This window comes from Notamacropus eugenii, chromosome 2 (assembly GCF_028372415.1).
Source record: "Notamacropus eugenii isolate mMacEug1 chromosome 2, mMacEug1.pri_v2, whole genome shotgun sequence".
Lineage (NCBI taxonomy): Eukaryota > Metazoa > Chordata > Mammalia > Diprotodontia > Macropodidae > Notamacropus > Notamacropus eugenii.
Window position 1 is genome coordinate 473,975,646 of NC_092873.1, and position 21,296 is coordinate 473,996,941.

General features: G+C 36.3%; 1 protein-coding gene and 1 long non-coding RNA gene across 6 annotated transcripts in view; one reads left to right on the plus strand and one right to left on the minus strand.

The window, feature by feature from the left end:
* LOC140529744 (uncharacterized) overlaps positions 1 to 21,296 on the plus strand; it is a 36,309-nt gene that overhangs the window by 6,892 nt on the left and 8,121 nt on the right. The window contains exon 2 of one of the 2 annotated variants that reach the window (XR_011975667.1): positions 21,248 to 21,296. This is a non-coding gene — a long non-coding RNA (uncharacterized lncRNA). Of the gene's footprint in view, positions 1 to 6,901 lie in introns of those variants that run through there. The other variant, XR_011975666.1, reaches the window with a different exon arrangement.
* DNM3 (dynamin 3) overlaps positions 1 to 21,296 on the minus strand; it is a 626,037-nt gene that overhangs the window by 4,858 nt on the left and 599,883 nt on the right. For 2 of the 4 annotated variants that reach the window (XM_072648608.1, XM_072648607.1), the window contains one exon: positions 1,704 to 6,917. The exons of the other annotated variants lie outside the window; for them this stretch is intronic. In XM_072648608.1, the coding sequence (XP_072504709.1) occupies positions 6,848 to 6,917 (70 nt within the window). In that variant the 3' untranslated portion in view covers positions 1,704 to 6,847. Of the gene's footprint in view, positions 1 to 1,703; positions 6,918 to 21,296 lie in introns of those variants that run through there. 4 annotated transcript variants of the gene reach the window in all.

Here is a 21,296-nt window from a genome sequence, read left to right on the forward strand (position 1 = left end):
TATCTTGCTCACATCCAATCCAGAATCCCAGTAGATTTGTCTCAAGCTCTCTTGCATCTTTCCATGAGCCAGTGGAATAGACATTGTCTGTAGCTGAGGTTTTTGTGCACGTCTTGAACTATTTGGGTGATATTGTAAAGGAATTCTCAGAGATGACCTTAATTAAGAATTATAAGACAAGGAACAAATATATTGTGGTAGTAGAAAAGAGCTCAAGTATTCCATTTAAATATAGCATGTGAGTTCAGTTTCTCAAATTAGATGAGTTTTAAATTTCCACTAAAAGAGAAAACCAAACCTTATATAAATAAGATGAAACAGGTATTCCCATGTCAACCATTCTCAGATAAAATTATTTTTCAAATACAAAAAAAGAAATTTCCTAAATAGCTACACTAAGGTGACTTAATGTAGCTTACTACAGTGGAAGCTCTCCTGAGCATACCAATAAAATTCATTTAAAGTGTGCAAAAAATAGACATTTAGCATGAATCTCACTATAAATAGGTTCTCTTTTGGCATTGACATGACATTGTACACAGAAGGTGTACAGTGTATATGGATACATGAGGAATTAACATAATAATCTGCCTGATTCTTTCTCCCATCCACCATGCCCCAACCCCATCACTAGGAAATGAATTTTCTCTGTAGAAGAAAACACTTCTAGCTTCTTCTTACGGTCCATTTTTGCATGCCCAATTTAAGAATGGAAGAAGTAAGCTGAGAATACTGGAAGTACATCTAGCACTTATCTTAATACTTCTCAGGATAGAATTATGGATTGTAGAAGAGGCAGTTTGGTCAATGGAAACAGTCCTAAATAGAAAATCAGAGGACACAATGACCTGGATTTGCTGCTTAGTATCTTTATAGTCACGGTTACATAACATGAAGTCTCTGGGACTCTGTTTCCTGTCTCTGAAATGAGTTGTCTAGGTGATCTCTACGGACCCTTCCAGCTTTTAATACTGTTACCATGATGTAAAAAGCTGTATGGAATCCTTCCACATTAGACCCTGGAGAATCTTAGAGGTAGAGTGTGATCATTTCACTCTCATTTATTCCTTGAATATTGTAGGAGAAGAATAGAAATAAGTACTTTACCACATGGAGAGCAGATGGGGAAGATACATACATAAATATATAAAGATCATCTCTTAGGTGAGAGGCTCAGTGATTTTTCTACGTGGAACACATAATTTTTGTCCACTTGGAACACATACTGTCTCATTCTACTTATATTGTTTCTTGTGAATCTTTTTATGCTGTTGTTTCCAAGACACACAGGGTTAAAACATTCTAGTGTCTCTTGGAGGGTTTTGCATTAGACTCTCCAGCTGTATGTATATATACATATGAGTGTGTGTGCACACCTACGCATACACATATATATTATAGATACACACATATATGTATATTCATCACAGCCCAGCAATAAAAAAACTCTTAAAGTAATGGGGAGTTTCAGTTTCCCTCCTTTGATTCATTCTACTCAGCTCCTTTGGAAAGCTTTAAAGCCAAAATCTATGAGTATGCTATAACATTCTGGCACTCACCACTTTGGCTATTCTTGGCTGATTTAGCCAGAGCCTCGGTTCTTTGAACAAAAAGAAAAAAATACAACCTTGGAACCTTTGGTTTTCATTGAAATACAAAGACATAATTCAACATGGCATTAAGAAGAGAATGAGGAAGAGAAGTAGTCCTTCAAATGTAATTTATTTCAGGTTCAGAAATACAACTTCACAATTTTCACAACAGTTGCATATGACCTTCAAGAATGATACAACAGGCTTTAGGAACTTGCTGCAAATATCAATGTTAGGAAATCACTGACAGTCCTGGCAGGTCAGTGGGACCTATTCTGGCTCAGATTAATAATTAGAGAATCAACAGAGAGAACCAAATTTTGCTAATATCTGAACACTGTTCTTTATAAAAAATGTTTGGATGGTTCTGAAAAGGAGAGAGAAAAGAAACACAGACAATACAAATAAAACACAGGCTGGTAACACTGAATAAGTCAAAAATCAAGTAACAGTGACAGACTTTCTGGATGGGAGGAGCCATTCCTATAAGACCGCCTGCAGACAAAGCAAGAAGGAAGACAGGCAGAGTAATATTCATTTATGACAAGAGACTATTCTATTATGTTACACAGAGAGAAAGATGTAAGTATTTCTAAGCTAGTTTTAAACCAATAACAAATCAACAATAAACAATAACAATAATAATCAAACAGTTGAGCCTTATGCAAAACACTAGACCAGAGAGGTGAGAAGTCTCACCAATACATCAGTATGAACAGGTCATAAGACAAACAGAAGAATCTCTCACTTCACTTCTTTCATTTCTCTCTCTCTCTCTCTCTCTCTCTCTCTCTCTGACACACACACACACACACATACATATATATATATATATACAAATATATAATTACACAATACCAGATATACACCAAAATAGTGTTAAAGGTTTGCATATAGAGCACCACATACTTTGCAACAAATCAACCAGCCAGGGTGACAAAATTGATTCAGTAGACACATATGACAAAAAAGGCTTATTTGGAAAGGGGTAAAAGGCCAGACACTATGTGGTTGGATGATCTGGTGAGCTAGTGATCTTTTCTCTAGGATCGATCAGAATCATCCACATTTGCAGGAGTATTCATAGTAGGCGTGCATCTCCCCAGTTCTAACTTCATGGGAGAGTTGCAAATTCCTTTCTTCCACTGAGTTCCATAATCTGAAAATGTGGTGCCTGGATACTTTGCACAACACTGAGGAAATTCCTAGATGATTTTAAAATAATTACACCAAGTGCCAAATGTAGTAACAGTGTGAACAATAGATTTGAAGAGGATTTTTTCTTCAAGTTTCCATCAAATTTATTCTGAAAAGTCTCAATTTTCTTTATGTTATCACCTCTCTCCATTTTATTCTTGGAAACATATGGCAGAGAGAAAACAAGCATGTGCATCAACTTTTTAGAATTGATTTCAGTGATGCAGAGAGCAACCTGGATTTCTGATCAGGGACCTTAAAATGTGAGTTTCCAGACTGTACGCATCACATCCATCTGTTTGAATAAAGGATGTCCATTCTTAGACAGCACAACTCTGAATTGAAATTAAATGTCTGCAAGTGTTATGCTAATTTACTTGGGCACAGAATGCCATGGTCATTCTCAGAGTTTGTGTGTCCCCTCTCAAATAAATACAATTTGGTTGAAAGACTCATGTGTTTTGTGAGAGATGGTCTTCTGTTAGATAATTGCCATATATTTCCATACGTCCTTCATAACTACCTTTTACATTAACACAGTTTTTTTTGCAATATATTTATGAACACCCATACTGGACATATAGATATGTACATACATACATGTACATAAATACACACATATATGCACACTACACATCTATAAATCATACCCATGCTGGAAGTGTTTTATCAAATGCTTTATGAATTTCCACAAAACACATGTACTTACATAAACATGATTCAGTTTTTACTGTATACAGAGTGACACATGCATAGAAAATGGGTTTGCACACATCAAACATCAACATTTATAACATACTGGTATTAGGTCCCTTTTCATATTTGAGAGTTATGGCTACAGTCTACACAGAAGGCTAATAAAATTAAGTCTACTTGACTACTGTTATTCTTTATGTTTAGAAGCCTTATTATATACTTAAGTAGCTCAGGAAACTGTTTCATTCTAAGGTTTAGGGTTAGACTTAGTTTCCATCCCAACAAATAGGAAATTGACTAATAAGCAGATCCTGCTGCCCATCTAGCTAATGAAACACAGCTCAAAGCAATGTTGAGGAGTTAAATGTTGGCTAGTGGTTTTTGGAAATGAAATATACCTGTTAAAAGTGAATTCTGTTTCAGAATTCTGTCCATGTCTAACTCAGCTGTTATTGCAATATGTCAGTAAGCATGCAGTATTAATCTTGTTTGTAGAAATAAAACTACCTCTAGCCATCATGTCTACATGTATGCTTCTGAATTTGCTTCCCGTGCCAGATTTGGTAGAGCTATGGTTATAGGAGTTAGTGTTTCTCTGAGCAGCTAGCTTAAAAGAAAGTTCCATAGGAGAGTAGAGCTAGCATGGTAAACACTTGGAACGTGCACTCAGGTATATCCCTTTCTTAAGGCCATATGTGCAGGGTGTGCCCCAAAGGAAAAATTCATCAGAAGTTCAGATTTCCCTGACATCAGCTTCTCCCTTTTGGAAAACTTGAGCTCTTTGGGAAATGGGAACAATGCTAAAAAACAATTCATATAGTACACATGACTGTTCAAGTCCTCAGGGTGACTAGCTTCTATTAGAAACATCTTAGAAGTGGGGAAAACACAAAAAACAGTACCCCAAAAAGGGGGACAATTGTAGCCAAAAGTTTAACTGCAGGGGTTTAATCTAGGAGTGAAAGCCAAAGATGACAAACGTATTGTTTATGACTGCATAAGATCAGTGGAAAGAAACTTGAAAAAAAATATGCAATTTTCTTTGACATGGTTTGAGACAATCTTAAAATGCACCAGTGGTTATCCACAATATTTTCCTTTAACTTGAAGGAAAATTTTTTTAAATACAGCAAAATGTAAAACCACATTTTGCACAAAGCCAAACCCCTGAAGTGGGAAGAGTATTAGGCAGCTGGATGCCTCTTTGCCTGTTTAAGATAATGAAAGTGAAGGACAAAAGGAAATCCTAAAATGGGGATTCACATGAAAAGGTCTTGTATTCCTTAACTCTGACAAGTTATTTAATATTTTCCACTTACCTAAGACATACTTTTAAAGAGAGAACATGGACATTGAACATCTGCTCCATTTGCAAAGGGAAACTTTTTTTTTAATGTTGAGAAAACAAGAAATGAGAGAATTAGTATAGCTAAGGAATGTGGTTGTTCTTACTTTGACCTATAAATCAAAGCTAAATATTTGGAAACTTTAAAGATGACATGCTCTTGTTACCAAAGGTGACTTCATTTGCTGGTTGCTACCTATAGCATTTTGCTATCCAAATTATCATTGAGCATTTATGAAGCTTAATAAGGTCAACACCTTATTCAGCCATTGATTTTGGCAAATCCTCTTTTTGAAATAGTTACCCATTGATTAATATTATTTATTTTTTACTTCATACTCTGCAGATTTCTGCTTTAGGTATAAACTACAGGAAATGAAAGTTAACATACAAATCATGTGAACTGCTTTCATAGTAAAGCTTTTCAGTTGGCAAAATGTGATTTATGTACAATATGAAATAGCCTCATGTGACACAGCTATTATATGAATATTTGGTCTGCTGTCTGGGAATAGTTAGCTGATGAAATTCACTTTAGTTTGTGGCGGTTTCTTTCATACTATTTCATAGTTCTTAGCAGCAAAAAACTCAGTGCTGAGGACTGAACTATTAACTGACTGGCTGAGCTGCCCTTGAAAATTTTGGAAGGTACCTTAGAAAGAAAAAATAAAAGGTGATTTTCAGGCCCCAGTTCTCTGACTACCTTTTGTTATATCTGACTATTCCAGTTTTTTCTGTTGAAATATCTGAGGGTGCTGAGTGACCTATTTGATCTGGGAGTCAAGTGATTTTAAGTGTTTTTACCTCATAGCACACCTATGTTGACAGGCTCTCAGTTGTAAGACCCATTCTTTAACATCCTTAATAAATTTCTAGGTTTTTAACGAATGATTTAAATAAACAACAAAAAATAACATTCTGGTGGGGGAAAATGGATAAGCAAACTCTTAAGCAAGGGAATTACAAATCAGCATGGGATTTTTGCCCATAATACAATATCTAAGATAATAATAACAAAATAGAGTCAGTGTGAATTAATTTAAGTTACAAAACTTTCACAGTATGCAGTTGGTGAGCCTACTCATTTCACAGTGACAAAAGGGACTTGATCTTAGACTCACACCTATATTTTGTACTAATCTCATCTCCTGCTTTACTGTAAGCCTTGGTAACCATCACTACTATGTACTCTAAGGTGAATATTACTACTTATGTGAAAGAAGAAAGACTGTTTCTCAGACACTATGACAGATGTGGTGTTTTGCTTCACTCTGAAATTCTGAAATTAAGCTGCTATGCCCACTAACTGATTAATGAAGAACAAGCTTTGATTCACTGTCGCACATGAAGCAAAACAAGTCAGTAGAAGGAAAAAGTCTTCATACTATGCAAAGCACTGAGTTTTCTTTAGCAAAGCACCTTATAAATTTTGAAAGCTTTGACTCCTAAGAAATCCTAATGAAACCACTTCCCAGCAGGACTGTGAAAGGAAGGAGAGGGTAAGGGAATCTGAGTGTGTAATTATGGAGCAGGCAGCAGCTTTAATAACAGACAACAGAATTCCTCTCACCCTAATTAGAATTTATGGAAAGAAGTATGTGTTGCATAAAGTTACTATTCCTTATTATACAGGAACACACTCCTTAATGGAAAACATTATCAAAGCAAGTTATTCTTAAATTTGGAAAGGCCAAGTTCAGTCATATGCAGGTAAAGTATATGCTCTTATAGTTCTTGTTTCGTCGTATAGTACTGCACCCCAAACCTGCCCTGGTCAATGGCCCATGTAGAGATTCTAGAAGACCAGTCATTTTCATGGGTTGAAGCATTATGGACCTTCTCCAAAGATTGGAAATGCCACAGGCAATGCAGAATGAGTGATGAGTATATTAGTAAAACTGGTTACTTGCCTACAGATGTCCACACATGCGACTACTCATGATTTATTGCAACAGTTATCAAATTAGTTGGTTTCATATAATTCATTATCAATTAGTTGCCATGCCAGAAATTTCACTTAGTCTAAGAGGGAGGATTCTAATGGACGGATTATAGTGGGACGAGTTGGTGATGGAGGTGGTCTCCGGCTACAAAGAGAGAAAAAAAAAGGTAAAGAGACAAGTAGAAATATCTAGCATGAAATTGCAACCTTTCTGGGACAGGGAGAAAGTGAAAACATAAACATGCATATTCTCGTAAATGTGGAGCAGGAGCAGTTTCAGTTCATTACAAGTAAAACAGAGCAGCATCTCATTAATCTAGCACTTTAAAGGAATAAGATATTTCACATGCAGGAATCTATTGAATATTACTGAAACTTTAAGCTTTTAAGCACCACAACTAGCATGCTTTTAACATTTTATCTCTCTTAGGTGTATGACACTTCCCTCCTAGAGTATATTAAAAAATAATTTTACCTCTTTTTGAGGTCTCCGTTCTTTAAATAACTTCTGCCCTGAGGGTATACAGAGGCACAGAAGGCTCTTTGTCCCTACATTAAATGACTCCAGAATCTCCATTTTGATTCTTTAAAAAAAAAAGTCCTGGTTTTTTGTGTTTCTCCATTAATTCTCAGTTCTACCTTCGTCCTTTTTCAGTTGGTGCTTCTAGCTGGTGTGGAGAACCATTTAACCAAGCTTTTTTAGAGTAGTCTAAAAAAAGAAGCAAATGGGCTTGGAGTGAAGAGCTAAGAATTTCTCCTGTGAATAAAGTGGATATACATGGGGTCTTTGCCCTCTCTATTGGATATCCCCTTGTTCTCAGCAGTTCTTCAGGTAGAATAGGTTATTAAATTAGTGAGCTGCAGACCTCAGAAGCTCAGCACAATTGATTGGTCATTCCATGTTATTATGATCCCAAGATTCACGTCTTAAACAGCATACTCTCAATTACAAGAATATTTGTACAGATACAAATACCGTGCACAGGACTTGGCATATGGCAGGCACTCATTCGCTTCTCCTTTCTTTTCTCCTTCACTGGAAAGGAGTTTAAGCTTACTCTCTATTACGTGCATATTATATAAATTACTATTGATATTTGCAACTGAATAAAATTTACCAAGTCATATAAGTGGACAATTTTAATTCTGATAAGAGCTGCCACTTTTCTTTAAAAATGATACATTTTGGAATGAAAATCAGACCACAGAATTCACTTATAAGTTGGACCAACAACTTGACTGTACCAAGGACTGTCACTAGGACAATTTGCTTCCTGAACAAATGTCACAAACCAATTCCATGTCAAGTCACATAAAATGTGTGCTGTCTTGAGGGTGAAGAGTGGAAACTGTGATCCCACTGAGACTATCACAAGGTGCGTGTGTGTGCATGTGCGTGCGTGTGTGTGTGTGTGTGTGTGTGTGTGTGTGTGTGTCTGCACAGGAAGAGCTCACATTGGCTCACTTGGTGGTAGCTTCCTAGTTTCATTAAGTATTCTTGTTAGCTAGGTGTTTGTTAGACCCTGTTATTTCTATTCTGCTAAAGAACTGTAAGTGCTGTCATCCTCTACATTTGGTGTCCTGAATGAAGCTCTCATCATTCAGTTATGGTCCTGATTGCGCTAGAGGTTGGAAGGTAGAAAAAAAAAATCAGAAAAGAAGTATATAGTTTCCCTCATTACAACCACAGAATAGAAGAAAAAATTGGGGCCTAACTAGCAAAGGATGGGGAGGACCACTGTGGATGAATGGCTGTGATCCAACCCATTCAAGTCTGATTTTTAGTTTTTTCCAATGTGAATGCAGCACATTCCTCCATCACTTACTACCAGGCTGATGTCAGTTAGGATTCAAATAAGAGTTCTGCTATGGAGGGCCATCAGCTGAACTAATATAATGAGAAAGTCCTAGATTAGAAGGTAAATTTCTGAGATGCTTATGTCTTCATTCTGTCCATTATTTAGCTGAACGCCCATTGACAAGTCACTGACTTTTCTCAACCTTAGTCTCCTCAGCTGAAAAATGCAGAGGATAATATTTAACTACCTCCTCACACTGATGAAAGTTCTTTACTTTGAAACCATTAAATCCATATTTAATGTGAACAACAACAACAATAATGGCAGTATTGATAAACTGCTGGAACTAAATGCAAGAAGGAATATTTAAATTCATTTTTTTTGGTCATTGAATTAGACTGATAAGTTTTTACCAAGCAACATTTATTAGTTAATTTGACCAGGACAACAAGGCCTCTGTAGAAGCTGACTAATTAGAAATATTGCTGTTTTCCTCCAGGCATTTAAAACCATGACTGCTATCTAGATTCCACACCATTATAACAACTTTCTCTTCTTTGCTCACAATTAAATGCTTTAAAAAATAGTTGTCCTGAAGTTTGACTACCTCTGTCTGCATCATTATTCCTGCTTAGATGATAAACCTCTAGAATTAGGGTTATCCTAAGGTCTGTGAACTTATTTTGAAAAAATTTTGATAACTATATTTAAATATAGTTAGTTTTCTTTGTGAAATTATGCATTAGAAACATAATAGTGATAAAGGGCCTATACAAGGGATTCACTAGGTTGCCAAAGGAGTTCATGACACAAAACAGATTGAGAATCCCTGGTCTAGAGGATCAGAGTAACTTGCATTTTTAGAAGGATATTGACAAGTTGGAGCATGTTCAGAGGAGTGTAACTGGGACAGTTGGGGGTCTTGAAACTGTATTATATATGATTCATTGGAGAAAATGAGGCTGTTTACACTAGAGAATAGAAGGACATGATCCCTATCTAAAGAGTTTGGGTTTATTTTGTGTAGCTTCAGCAAACGGAACAAGGATCAACATATGTACATTGTAGAGAGGCAGATTTTATTTCAAAATGGAGAAGAACTTCCCAATAATTGAAGCTATCCAACAGTAGAAGAGTGAGTTCCCAGTCACTAATGGTATGTAAGTGGAAGCTGGATAATCCCTTTTCAGTAAAGTTGTAGAGATGATTAATTCATTATCTAGGAAGTTGGCTTAGATAGCTTTTAAGTTCTTTTAACGTTGCCATTCTCGGAATCATTATTGTTTTAAATGGTCTGTGTGCAGTTAGATATTTAACAATTATTTTAACTGTTGATTTATATTGTCAAGCATATATATGGTGATTCTAGGAAGAATGTCTTCAAAATATTATTGAATATGATCTGATTTTTTGCATTAGAACATAGGCTTTACTTTGTCTCTTGGTTTATATATATATACAGCCTCTCCAAAACCTGGCTCCCATCTACCTTTCTGAGATTTTGTCACTAATTAGCTTTGAGATTTTGGATGTTACCTGATCTTTCTTGGTTTCTTTATCTGTAAAATGAAAGGAATTGAGCAAGATAATCTCTAAACATCCTTGCAGCCCTGATACTGAATCATAATTCAGTAATTTGGAATAGATCCAGGCGCAACTGGATAACAGCAAAGTGATGTGATCAAAATAGTGGATAAATATGTGTGTAGCATTATGAATGGGTGAACACTATACAGCAAATAATTAGTGGTTTATGTGAGTTGAGGCATGAGGCGACTAGGGCTTGAATAAGAAGCCTAGTGGTCTAGCTGTGATTGATAGATATGTTCAGTTAATGTCCTGGAGAAGAGGTTTAACTTCTCAATAGACAGCACAGTGGCACTGCTTACAGCAGTGGGCATTTCAGGAAGGAAAGGAAGACTTGACCAAAAAGACAAATGAAACTTCAACACTTTCCCTTAAGCTGGCTAATATCTTAAATATTGCCACTAGGCACACAAACTCCAGTGCTAGCACAGTCACATACATATAGTTAGGTTCTTAATAAATGTGAAATTGAATTGAATCCTAGTTCACAATTTTACAGGAACAAAATTAAACTACAAATAGGAATATTTTATAATCAACCTGGACCTACAATTATTTCAGAATAAAATGAGATAAAAATATCTAACTAAAATTGTATGTAGTAGATTTCTATCTTAAATATTACTGGAAAATAGCACAAAATGAATACTGATCCCATAAAAAGAACTGTTGAGTTCTGGGGGCTAAACTTTATAATGACACTGAGAGTGCTGAGAGAAGGGCTACCAGGAAAGTGAAGGCTCTCCATGACTTGTTAGGGCCTGTGGAGGGAGCTGAATGTTTCTCCTGGAGGAGATGAGACTTATGGGGATATGAAAGCCATTATGTTCTGAAGGTTGATCACACAGAAGGGGGATTAGACTTTATTGTGCTTGACCTCACATGGTAATACTGGGAACAATGGGAGGAAGCAATAAAGAGCCAAAATTAGGATAATGTAAATAAAAAAACCCTCTTAACAACGATCAGTATCTCAGGGTAGAAAAGAGCTGCCTTCCGAAGCACTGGACTCCCTCCCTCATGAAAGATCTTCCAGAAAAGGTTCATTATGGAGAGCATTCCTGGACAGGTGTGGGTGAGACTCAGCAACCTCTGAGATCCCTTCCACCTGTGAGGTTCTAGGACTCAAGGTGAGTTTTACTAATACAAAAAATGCTAAGATACTCTCTCTGGGGAGGGAAAGCTAGCAAGCTCCATTCTGCAAGCAGTTACCAAGTGCCTACTATGTGGCAGACACTATACTAGATGCTGAGGATGTAAGGACAAAAAGGAAAAAAGTTCCATTCTTAAAGATTTTAAATTCTTCCAGGGAGCAACATGGCAATCAATCAATTAATAAGAAGTTATAGGGACTTGCTCTAGGTCAGGCCCTGCGCGGGTCTTGTGTTTTGTGTGTCTGGTATCAATTTTAATGTCTAGGGGATACAAAGAAGAGCAAAAAAGAGGTCTTACCCTCAAGGAACTTATATTCTAATGTATGTGTGTACAAGAGTGTCAGTACAGAGCAGGTGGAAGGCAGTCTGAGAGGGAAGGGGAATTAATAGATTTCTTCAGCTGGTCTTGAAGAAAGCCAGGGAAGTTAGGAGGAAGAAGGGAAGAGGGAGAGAGTTCTGGAAATAGGCAACAGTCAGTGCACAGAGGTAGAGATGCCAATGCATGGAGGAGAAGAAAGTATAAGGAGACCAAAAAGGCAGGAGGAGCCAGGCTCTGGAGAGCTTTAGAGGCCAAAGGAAGGGGTTTAAATTGTTTTTGAAGGTGAGAGGGAGTCAGTGGAGTTGACCGAGCAGGGGCGATGTGGTCAGACCTGAACACTGAGGATGATTTAAATGCAGAGGGGTAGGAGGATGTACTTGAAGGCTGTTGAGTGGGTCCAGGTGAGAGGTGATGAAGGCCTCAGTGAGGGCTGCTGCTACATGAGCGAAGAGAAGGGGACACAGAGGAAAGGATGTGAAGGCAAAAGAGACAATATTTAGGGTGAATGAGCGCAAGGGGTCCAAAATGATCCCAAGGCTGAGTGCCTGAGAGGACTATGATACCCTCCATAATAACAGGGAAGTTGGGAAGAGAGAAGGATTAGGAGAAAGAGAATGAGTTTGAGACATGTGGAGACTGAGTTGCCTTTAGGACATCCCATTAAAGATGTCCAAAAGACAGTTGGTGACATGGGATTGTAGCTCACAAGAGACACTAGGACTGGACCTATAGATCTAGGAATTCTCTTTATAGAGTTGACAACAAGTCTAAATTACAAAGGGTGGGAGGGCTGGAAGTGTTTGATAACAAAGGGGAGATCAGGAAGGCCTCACAGAAAGGGAAGAATTTAAGTGGAGGCTTGAATAAAGCCAGGGATTCCAAGAGGCCAAAGTGAGAATGGAGAAAATTGCAAACATGAGAACAACAGTCTGTGCAGGCATAGAAGTGGTCACAGAATGCTGGCTAGGGAAACTAAAGAAGTACATTTCAGGTCAATCATTAATGCTCATTTCTTCTGGTAACCTATTCAAGGTGGTTTTTTTTTAAATCCACTCTGCAACAGAGTTTGTTTTGGGTAGAGCAAAGTTATTAATTTTGCAACAACTGTTCCTCAGTTGCTCTGCTTTGTGATGGGTTTCATTAAGTTGCCATTTTTATTGAAATAGAGCATCTTGTATCACTTAGAGTTTATTGAAACACTGTGTGTATGTGGTTGGTTTATAGTTACTATAGGAGAGCCATGCTTCTGCTTTCAAATCAAAGTTGAAAGATGTGAGACCAACATAATGGCCTTACAATTTGTAGCTGCAGGGCTGGGCACACTGTATACTATTTTTGCACTCTACCGAATGTCACAAGAAAGGCAAATGCTGCTGCAGGGTGGATGGAATTGTGGATGAGTAGAAAGGCTTCTCTGGTAAATCAGAAATGCATGTTAGTTTCTTTGTTTCATCCTATTTTCCTCTTCTGATTTATGATGGTAAGAATGGAAGAAGTAAAATGTTAGCTGCCCTTTGAGGCCAGTGACCCACTTTGGCTAAGCTTAGGTAGCTCTGAGCTTTTCATGGATATTGGGTCAACTTTATAGTAGGACTCTTGCAGGACAAATTGCTTTGGATGTCAGGGAAAGTAGCTTGGTTAAATTGGGGAAGATTCAAAAGACCCATTCTAATAAAAATGCTTGTGGGTTATCATCACAATGGAAATACTCAGGACAAGAAAGATGTGGGTCTACAGGTCATGATTAATGAAAATTAGATGGTCTCAGTAGGGTGATAAGTCTTCTAAAACATAGTGAAAAGAGTGGAGTAATAACTGGAAGGAGACCCTAGAATTCATAGAGTTCAATTCTCTCATTTTACCTATAAAGAAAGTAAGGTCCAGAGAAGTGAATTTACTTAACTCAAAGGTATACAAGTGAGTCACTGGTAGAAGTGGGATTTGAATCCGTCTCTTCTGACTCTAGATCCAGTTCTCTTTCCATGCTTTCTTCATACTCTTAAGAGTAGGAAAAGAGTATTTTAAATGAAAATCAACCTCAGCAAGTATCCTTTTTGCTTGATAAATATATCAACTGTGAAGCAATGATGAAATAAAGTGATGAAACCTATAGTCCTGGATTCTTGGGTAGATTCAATCTTGATTTTATTGTTACTTAGATTCACTTAACAGAGAAAAGAAAAAACAAAAGAGAAAAGGAGGGTGTAAGCACAGTTTACAGCAGTAGATAGAATGCTGGACGTTATGTTAGGAAAATCTAGGTTCATATCATGTCTCTGATACTAGTCATGAACAAGTTACTTAGCATCTGAGACTTAGTTTCCATAAATGTAAAATGTAGACTCTAATTAAAAGGGAGGAAATGATTTCTGGGGTGAAATAAGGGAAACCTTGAAAGCTTGGCATAATCTCACATATACCCTAGATTTTGAGAAAGTAGATTTTTGAAGATATCAGAGGAAAGCTAAATAGTAAATAACACACAAAAGCTAAATAGCATTTTCCATGGACTAAATTTTAAAGAGGAAGTTGTCCCCAAGAGGAGGGGAAATTCTCAAGAATGAAGTTGACAAAAAGAAACAGCTCCAGTGAGAAAAATTAGGAATTGTTTTAAAAGAGACAATTGTGGTTGCATAGGAAATGCTCCAACCTATATTCAAAAAAAATTATACATTATTTACATAACTATTGAAATAAATATGTGCAGAGGAAGGAAGGACAGGTAATAGAGGATAAAATCAAAAGTGTAGCACAGTCCTATAAAACACAGTGTCCAGAATGCTAAAGATCAGAATAAACTGAGGTTAGAGATGAACATCAAGGACAATGAAGAGAGTTTAAAATTTTTTTTTAAGCTATATTGGGGGAAAGAAGAAATTTAAAAAATGGTTACTATGTTACAGCTTAGGGTGGATGAGATACTGATAACTGACAACAGAAATAAGGAAATCAGCTCCTAATCCATGATAAAATATTCCTGTTGATTCTACAGTAACTCAACTAAAAGAAAAGCTACTAGTATGAAACTTTATCAGAGGCTTTAAGAAATTCTAAATAATAATAGCTAGTATTTACATAGGACCTTAAGATTTGCAAAGCACCTTGTCCATATTACCTCTTTTGAACCTCACAACAAGCTTGAGGTATGTGCTATTGTGGCCCCTGTTTTATAGAGGATGAAACGGAGTTGAAAAAACTGACTTTGTGAGTATAAGATGTGGGAGGGAGAGGGATAAGGTTAGGTACCAGTTTTTCTAGGAAAAAGATATAGGTACTTGAGTGGACAGCAACTTCAATATTAGTAATTATTGTGACATGGCTGATAAAAGGTAATGCAAACTTGATTTGTTTGAGAGACATTGATTCTAGAAATAAGGAAATGATAGTCCCACTGTGGGTTTAGTTCTGAGCATGAAAGCATGATACAGTTCTGAGTACCAGTGTTGAAAAATAGTCAATTAGCAGGAAAACGTCCAGAGGAAGGCAGCCAGGATTAGGAAGGCCTTGAAAACCATGTCATATGAAGAGCATTTGCAGGAATGGGAGATGTTTAACTTGGAGAAATGAAGACTGGTTGGGTTTGCGGGAAGGAAACAATAATTGTTTGTCTTCAAATATCTTAAAGTCTGTCATATGGAAGAGGGAGTAGACTTGTTTTCTTTGGCCCCCAAGAGCAACCAGGAGGAAAGGGTAGAATTTGCAAAATAAAACAAAACTCAAAAAACAAAAACAACAAAAATCAGGTTTAGTCTTGATGTAGGGAAAAATTCCTATTAATTAGGATTGTCCAAAAGTGGAATGATGAGATATTCTTCATTAGAGGTCTCCTAGTGGAAAATGAATGATCATATGTGGAATTTGTTATAATAGGAATTCCTTTTTGGTTATGTAGACTACATGGTTACCTATATCCCTTTTAAGAAATACTAAAATTCTGTAATTCTGTTATATATGAGAAAATACCTACCTCACAGGATTGCTGTCGAGTCTCAAAGAAGTATGAAAGCATGACACAGTATAAAGATGTCAGCTACTGCTAGTATCATCATTATAAGAGGAAGAATAGAAGGATGGTGGGAATCCTTGGATTTTAAGAAATAACCTTAAACATGGCTAAGAGTAAATTGTGGATTTAGATTTGGAGGTGTTGAAGATGAGGCATTATCAAGTTGCCTCTTCATTAGCAATCTAAAGGAAGTACAATAAATTATATGGTGTTAACATATTATTTGCTTCTAAAAAGACCAATATACACAGAGATTAAGCATGTCTAGTATCAAAGGTGAAGTATTACAAATTTCCCTATGAGGACTGTAACAATGCAGTACCAACCCATTTCAGAACTGGCACAACCCATTGGAAGAAAATTCTTTATACAAAGTTTCAAAGAAATTCATAAAGGGGAAATTATATTATTTTTTCTGTCTTTTAAAATTTAAGTTAGTATTTTATTTTTCCCCAGTTATATGTAAAAACAATTTTAAAAATTCATTTTTGAAACTTTGAGTTCCAAATAAAGTAAAAAAACAGTATGCTTCAAATGCCATCAGTTCTTTCTCTGGGGATGGATAGCATTTTTCTTCCTAAGTCCTTCAGAGTTGTCTTGGTTCATTGTATTGCTGAGAATATCTAAGTCATTCACATTGATCATCTTACATACTTCTGTTACTTTGTACACAGTACATTTCATTTTGCTTCAGGTCATGTAAGTTTTTCCAGGTTTGGAAAATTATATTATTAAAGAAATACAACAGGCTTCTTTTAGATAACAAGATCTCCTTACAAAGTATTTAATATTTTAAGTATCCAATTTGTAGAAATTCAAATTACTTGCATTTTTTCACTGTACTCATGAGAAAATAATGACTTTATTAAACCTGGGACTGAGAATATAGAATGGTTGTTTCTGTAGAATTTAAGAGCTATTTTAGAGTTTTTAATCTCTGTGGTAAGAAAATATTGACCCTCAAGAATGTTCTTAAGTGATTTGTAAATTTATATGTACACAATCCAAGGTCATTCAAAAGAGTTCTGCCTAGAAATTCACATAGAACCAAGTAGCTAAAGAATTCATTTAATGACATACAGCTGGATGACCAGGCCATTGTATTGGTTCATTAGTCTCTTGCATCGATATTGTAAATGGACCAAGACTGGACTCCACATGGATTACATTTGGGAAATTCAGCAGTACTTTCAGTGTTATCAACCTGTTTCTGACATGAAGGCCCACCTTCTCAACAGCAATATTCTATAAGCTAGGAATCATGGAACACCACAATATCTGTGAATGACCAAAGAGCAAGGAAGAGATGTATGATGGGTGTAAGTAGGCTATGCTATATTTACCAATGATTACTTGAGGAAGTACAGAAATAATAAATTAGTGATGGAAGATAAGCTAGAGCTCACATCGTAAAGATAATTAAACAAATCAATGATAGTCCTAAATTGTTAAATAAGTAACTTTCTTAGAAGGGTTAACAACTTTGAGATTTTAGATAATCGTGGGTTTTATTTTCTTGTGAAATCTCCTGTTTCTACTTGTGCAAAGCTATGTAACTTTCAATGTGTGAGAATATCTCCTTTACATGAAAATTGTAAGCTGCTTGATGACAGGGGCAATATGTTACACTATTTTGTATTCTTTCATGGTGAATAAGCATTTCGTACATACTCCGAAAGAAAGAAAGAATCACTGAATTAACAAGCCCCTTTCTGTTACTTACTAGGGGCTAGTCATTGTAATTGTGTTGGAAATATAAAGACAAATATGAAATGGTCCCCGTCCTCTGTACTCAATGAATATTTAACTTAAGATAAACTTCAAGTAAATTTGGGTTTCCCCTCTAAGAGAACACAGTTTTAGTACAGTATTTCAAGTTTCAGCTTATTTGTATTAGGTAACATTCATTCATTCTTCCAGAGATTTATTGAAAGCTTTACACATACAAAACACCTAAGATTGTAAAAATTGCCATATTGGGATTGAATCAAAGTTCAATAATAATCCAATAATAACAACAATAATAATAATCCAGATTTTCCCCTCTCTATGGGCACCAACAGATAGCATGATTGTTCTTCATTACTGTAATGGTAATTTAAATGGGAAGATCTTTCCCATTCATTAATTGGCTCAAGTGACTTGCCTGGGTCCTATGGAAATCTGAGTCATGTGGAGCCTGTGGGGAAAGGAATTTACTGAATGGGTGTAGCAGGAAGGGTGGAACAGGAAGGGGAAGAGCTAGAGCAGAGCTGAGAGGAAGTTAGTCATGAAAGCAGTCAGAATGAGGAAGGTTGCAGGCTGCTGGCTAGCCTGAGTAGGAGACAGCATGTTTGTGATTTTGTTTAAGGGAGCTGGTTTGTGGGAAGTCTAGCAGGGGAAGGCTTGGGGATGGCGCTGTCCTCTGCATTGTTATTACATATAGATTTTTGTTACTATGGTGTATTCGGCTTTCTAGTATCTGAATAAATGTTTTGGTTCTGTCTTCCATGTGGAGAGTCTGTTGTATTTCATGATTCAGAATTGTGCCAGGATATTCATGGCTGCCATGGGTGCTGTGAATATCACATTGGCGCTACAATGATATGACCTCAAAAAGTTTAGGAGGCATGTAACTCAAACAAATGCACTGAGCTTTAATAGACTGTTATAGATATGTCACTATGGATTGATCTAAACCTCTATTAAAATAATTTATATTTTCAACCTTCTTGGGGGATAATGATTTCTATTACTATTTGATATTTAAATAGTGCTTTCTCTAATTGTTTTAAAATTAATGCCTACAACAGTGTCTGGCACAGAGGAAGCATTCGGTAAATACTTGACAATTATTAACTGACAGATCTTATTCTCACCAGTAAGTAAGATTTATTGATGGGAGTAGAAATGATGAGAATAAAAGATGAGAACCTTAGTAGGGTAAGTGACTAATCCATTTTAAAATTTGTGATGAAGGGTTATAGGAAAATTGTTGAAATCACTGGACTTTGAAAAAATAGGTTTCAGAGAAAATGAAAGTGAGGTTCTAGGGACAAAAATCAAATACAGGAAATCAATCCAGGATGGATGGAGGAATTATATTCATGAGAGAAATGACAAAAAAAAAATAATTCCATTGAGGAAGAAAAAGAATAGATTTATAAAGAATTCAATGCATGAAGATATATATGGAATGGATAAATAAACATAAACTTTCAAAAGACATGTGGAAAAATGAAATGAAAACCAGGCAAAAGGATGAATACAGAAGAATGGCCCTCATATGAATAGCATTGAGTATTAAAACTCAGAATGAGCTGGTGCTGGAGAAGAAGGCTAAGGACGACAAAAGGGGCTTGCTTCTCTTAATCATATTGGGCAAAGGAAGAGGATCAACAAAAGAATAAGCTATGAGGCTGGATGGAATTATTATAATAGGGGATAGGAAGAGATCCAAGCAAATTGACTCTCAATTTGCTAGTACTTTCTTAGCCAAGGATAATGAGTTTTGGTTTAGAAAGACAAGAGCCAAAATGGCTGAAAGGAAGTCGATACCCAGAGTAAAGAGGGAGGCAGTAAGAGAGCATCTGGCTGTCCTTGCATTCATGTGACCAATTCAAGATAAATTATATTCCATGATATTCTGAGATTACTGATGGAGGCAATGGCTGAGCTATTGTTAGTGATCTTTGAAAGACTGTGGGCAGTGAGAGATACTACAAGCATAGGACAGGGCAAGTGTTGACCTGATTGTCACAAAAGAGAAGTCAGTGATATCTTCAAAATTTAAAATTTTACTAGAGATTTCAACTTCTGGCAAAATTATAAAATTGATAAAAGATATATTTAATGACCATCTAGGAAAAAAGTGGTTAGAAAGAGCTTACGTGGCTTCATAAAAATAAGTGTTGGCTGAATAGCCTAATTTCCTTTTGGACAGGTTTACTAGACTGGCACTTGAGGGAATTGCTATAGATATAACTTTGATTTTAGGAAAGCAGTTGGTAAAGTTTCTCATGCTATTCTTGTTAAAAAATGGACAGATATACTATAAATCTGTAAAATGCTATATATCTATAGGGACTGTATAGTACAGCTAGTGGATTTGGAATTGGTTGAATGGCCAGATTAAATACTTTGATGTCAACTTGGAAGGAAGTCTAGTAGAGTAGCCAAGGCACCTGTGCTTTGCCCTGTGCTATTTAACATTTTTATTAATGACATGAATAAAACCACAGACGATGTTTCTAACAAATCTGCATGATACAAAATTAGGAGAGATAATTAACATATTGGAAAATAGAATCAGGATCCAAAAAGATCTCAACAGGATAAAATATTGCACTGAACCTAATAAATTGACATTTAATAAGCATAAATGTAATATGTTTCTCCTCACTAGAGGTCTGCAAGCAACAGTTGAGTGATAAGTAGGAAATAATTAAAAGAGGGAAAGTACTAGAATTATCTATGCTCAGTTAAAACATTCTACAGAGCAATGTATAGCTGAATTCATCATGATTAGGATGAAGGATTTGTAGTAGAGGAAAGCTATAAAACCAATTAAAACTGATCTAATACCAGGATGAATTTTGGCCAATTATGACATTAGCTCACATCTCTATATTAATTTTGATGTTTTTTAACCAATACAGATATGTCCTACTTCAAGAATATCAGGAATATAGAAAATCCATATTTATAAAAGATGTATTGAGGGATAGAAAAGACTTTTGTATAATATATGCATATATCATAATATAGCTTGTATTATGCTGTTAAATACACACATGCATGTTGTACAAGTGATCACTCCCTTAGTGTATTTAATTATTTTAGACATCATTGGTATAAAGAACTTGGAGGACAGAGTGGGTCCATGAGAAAGTTAAAACCCAAGTATTAGGAGCCCTGATTAATTATCACTACTTCAAAGATCAATATCAATGAAATGATTATGTTAACCAATGGGAAAATGACTAGATTTGCAAAAAACAAAAACCAACAAAAAAAAACAATGAAAAAACAACCCCCCCAAAACAAAACAAACAAAAGAACCCCCCAATTCACTCGTCTTTAGACATGACTTTTTTTTTTTTTAGGAACACAGCACCTGAATGTCTAGCAAGATGGTGGCAGTCATAAAGCTTGTTAGCTAGTGGAGATCTCGATGGTCATCCATAGCAGTCTGCTTAAGTAGCTTTCTAGTGGAAGAGTGTATTACTGTTCTTCCTGAGGCTCTTGATGTAGGGATGGTCTCCATTCCTTGAGTGAGACCTATCTGAAAGGAGGTTTGAGACAATGCTATGTCCTTAATAACTGTCTCCAACCTATTTCTTCAGGCTCATTGGACATGATTCTGCCTCCTACACTCGGAGGTACAGACAAACTGGCTTCCTCTATTCCTCACACAGGACCCTCCATTCACCATCTCTGTGCATCTGGACTGAGTGTCCCCTGTGCTCTCCCTTCATCTCAGCCTCCTTTCAATATGAAGTTCAAGCACTAACCTCTCCATGACTGAAGCCTTTCCTGATCCACTCAGCACTAATGCCCTCTTCAAAATACCTTCTCTTTAACTACTTTGTACTTATTTGTATGTTTTCTCTTTCTTTTTATTCTGGATAGACTTTGGTGTCTGCTCATCTTCCCTCATCAGAGTGCATGCTCCTTGCAA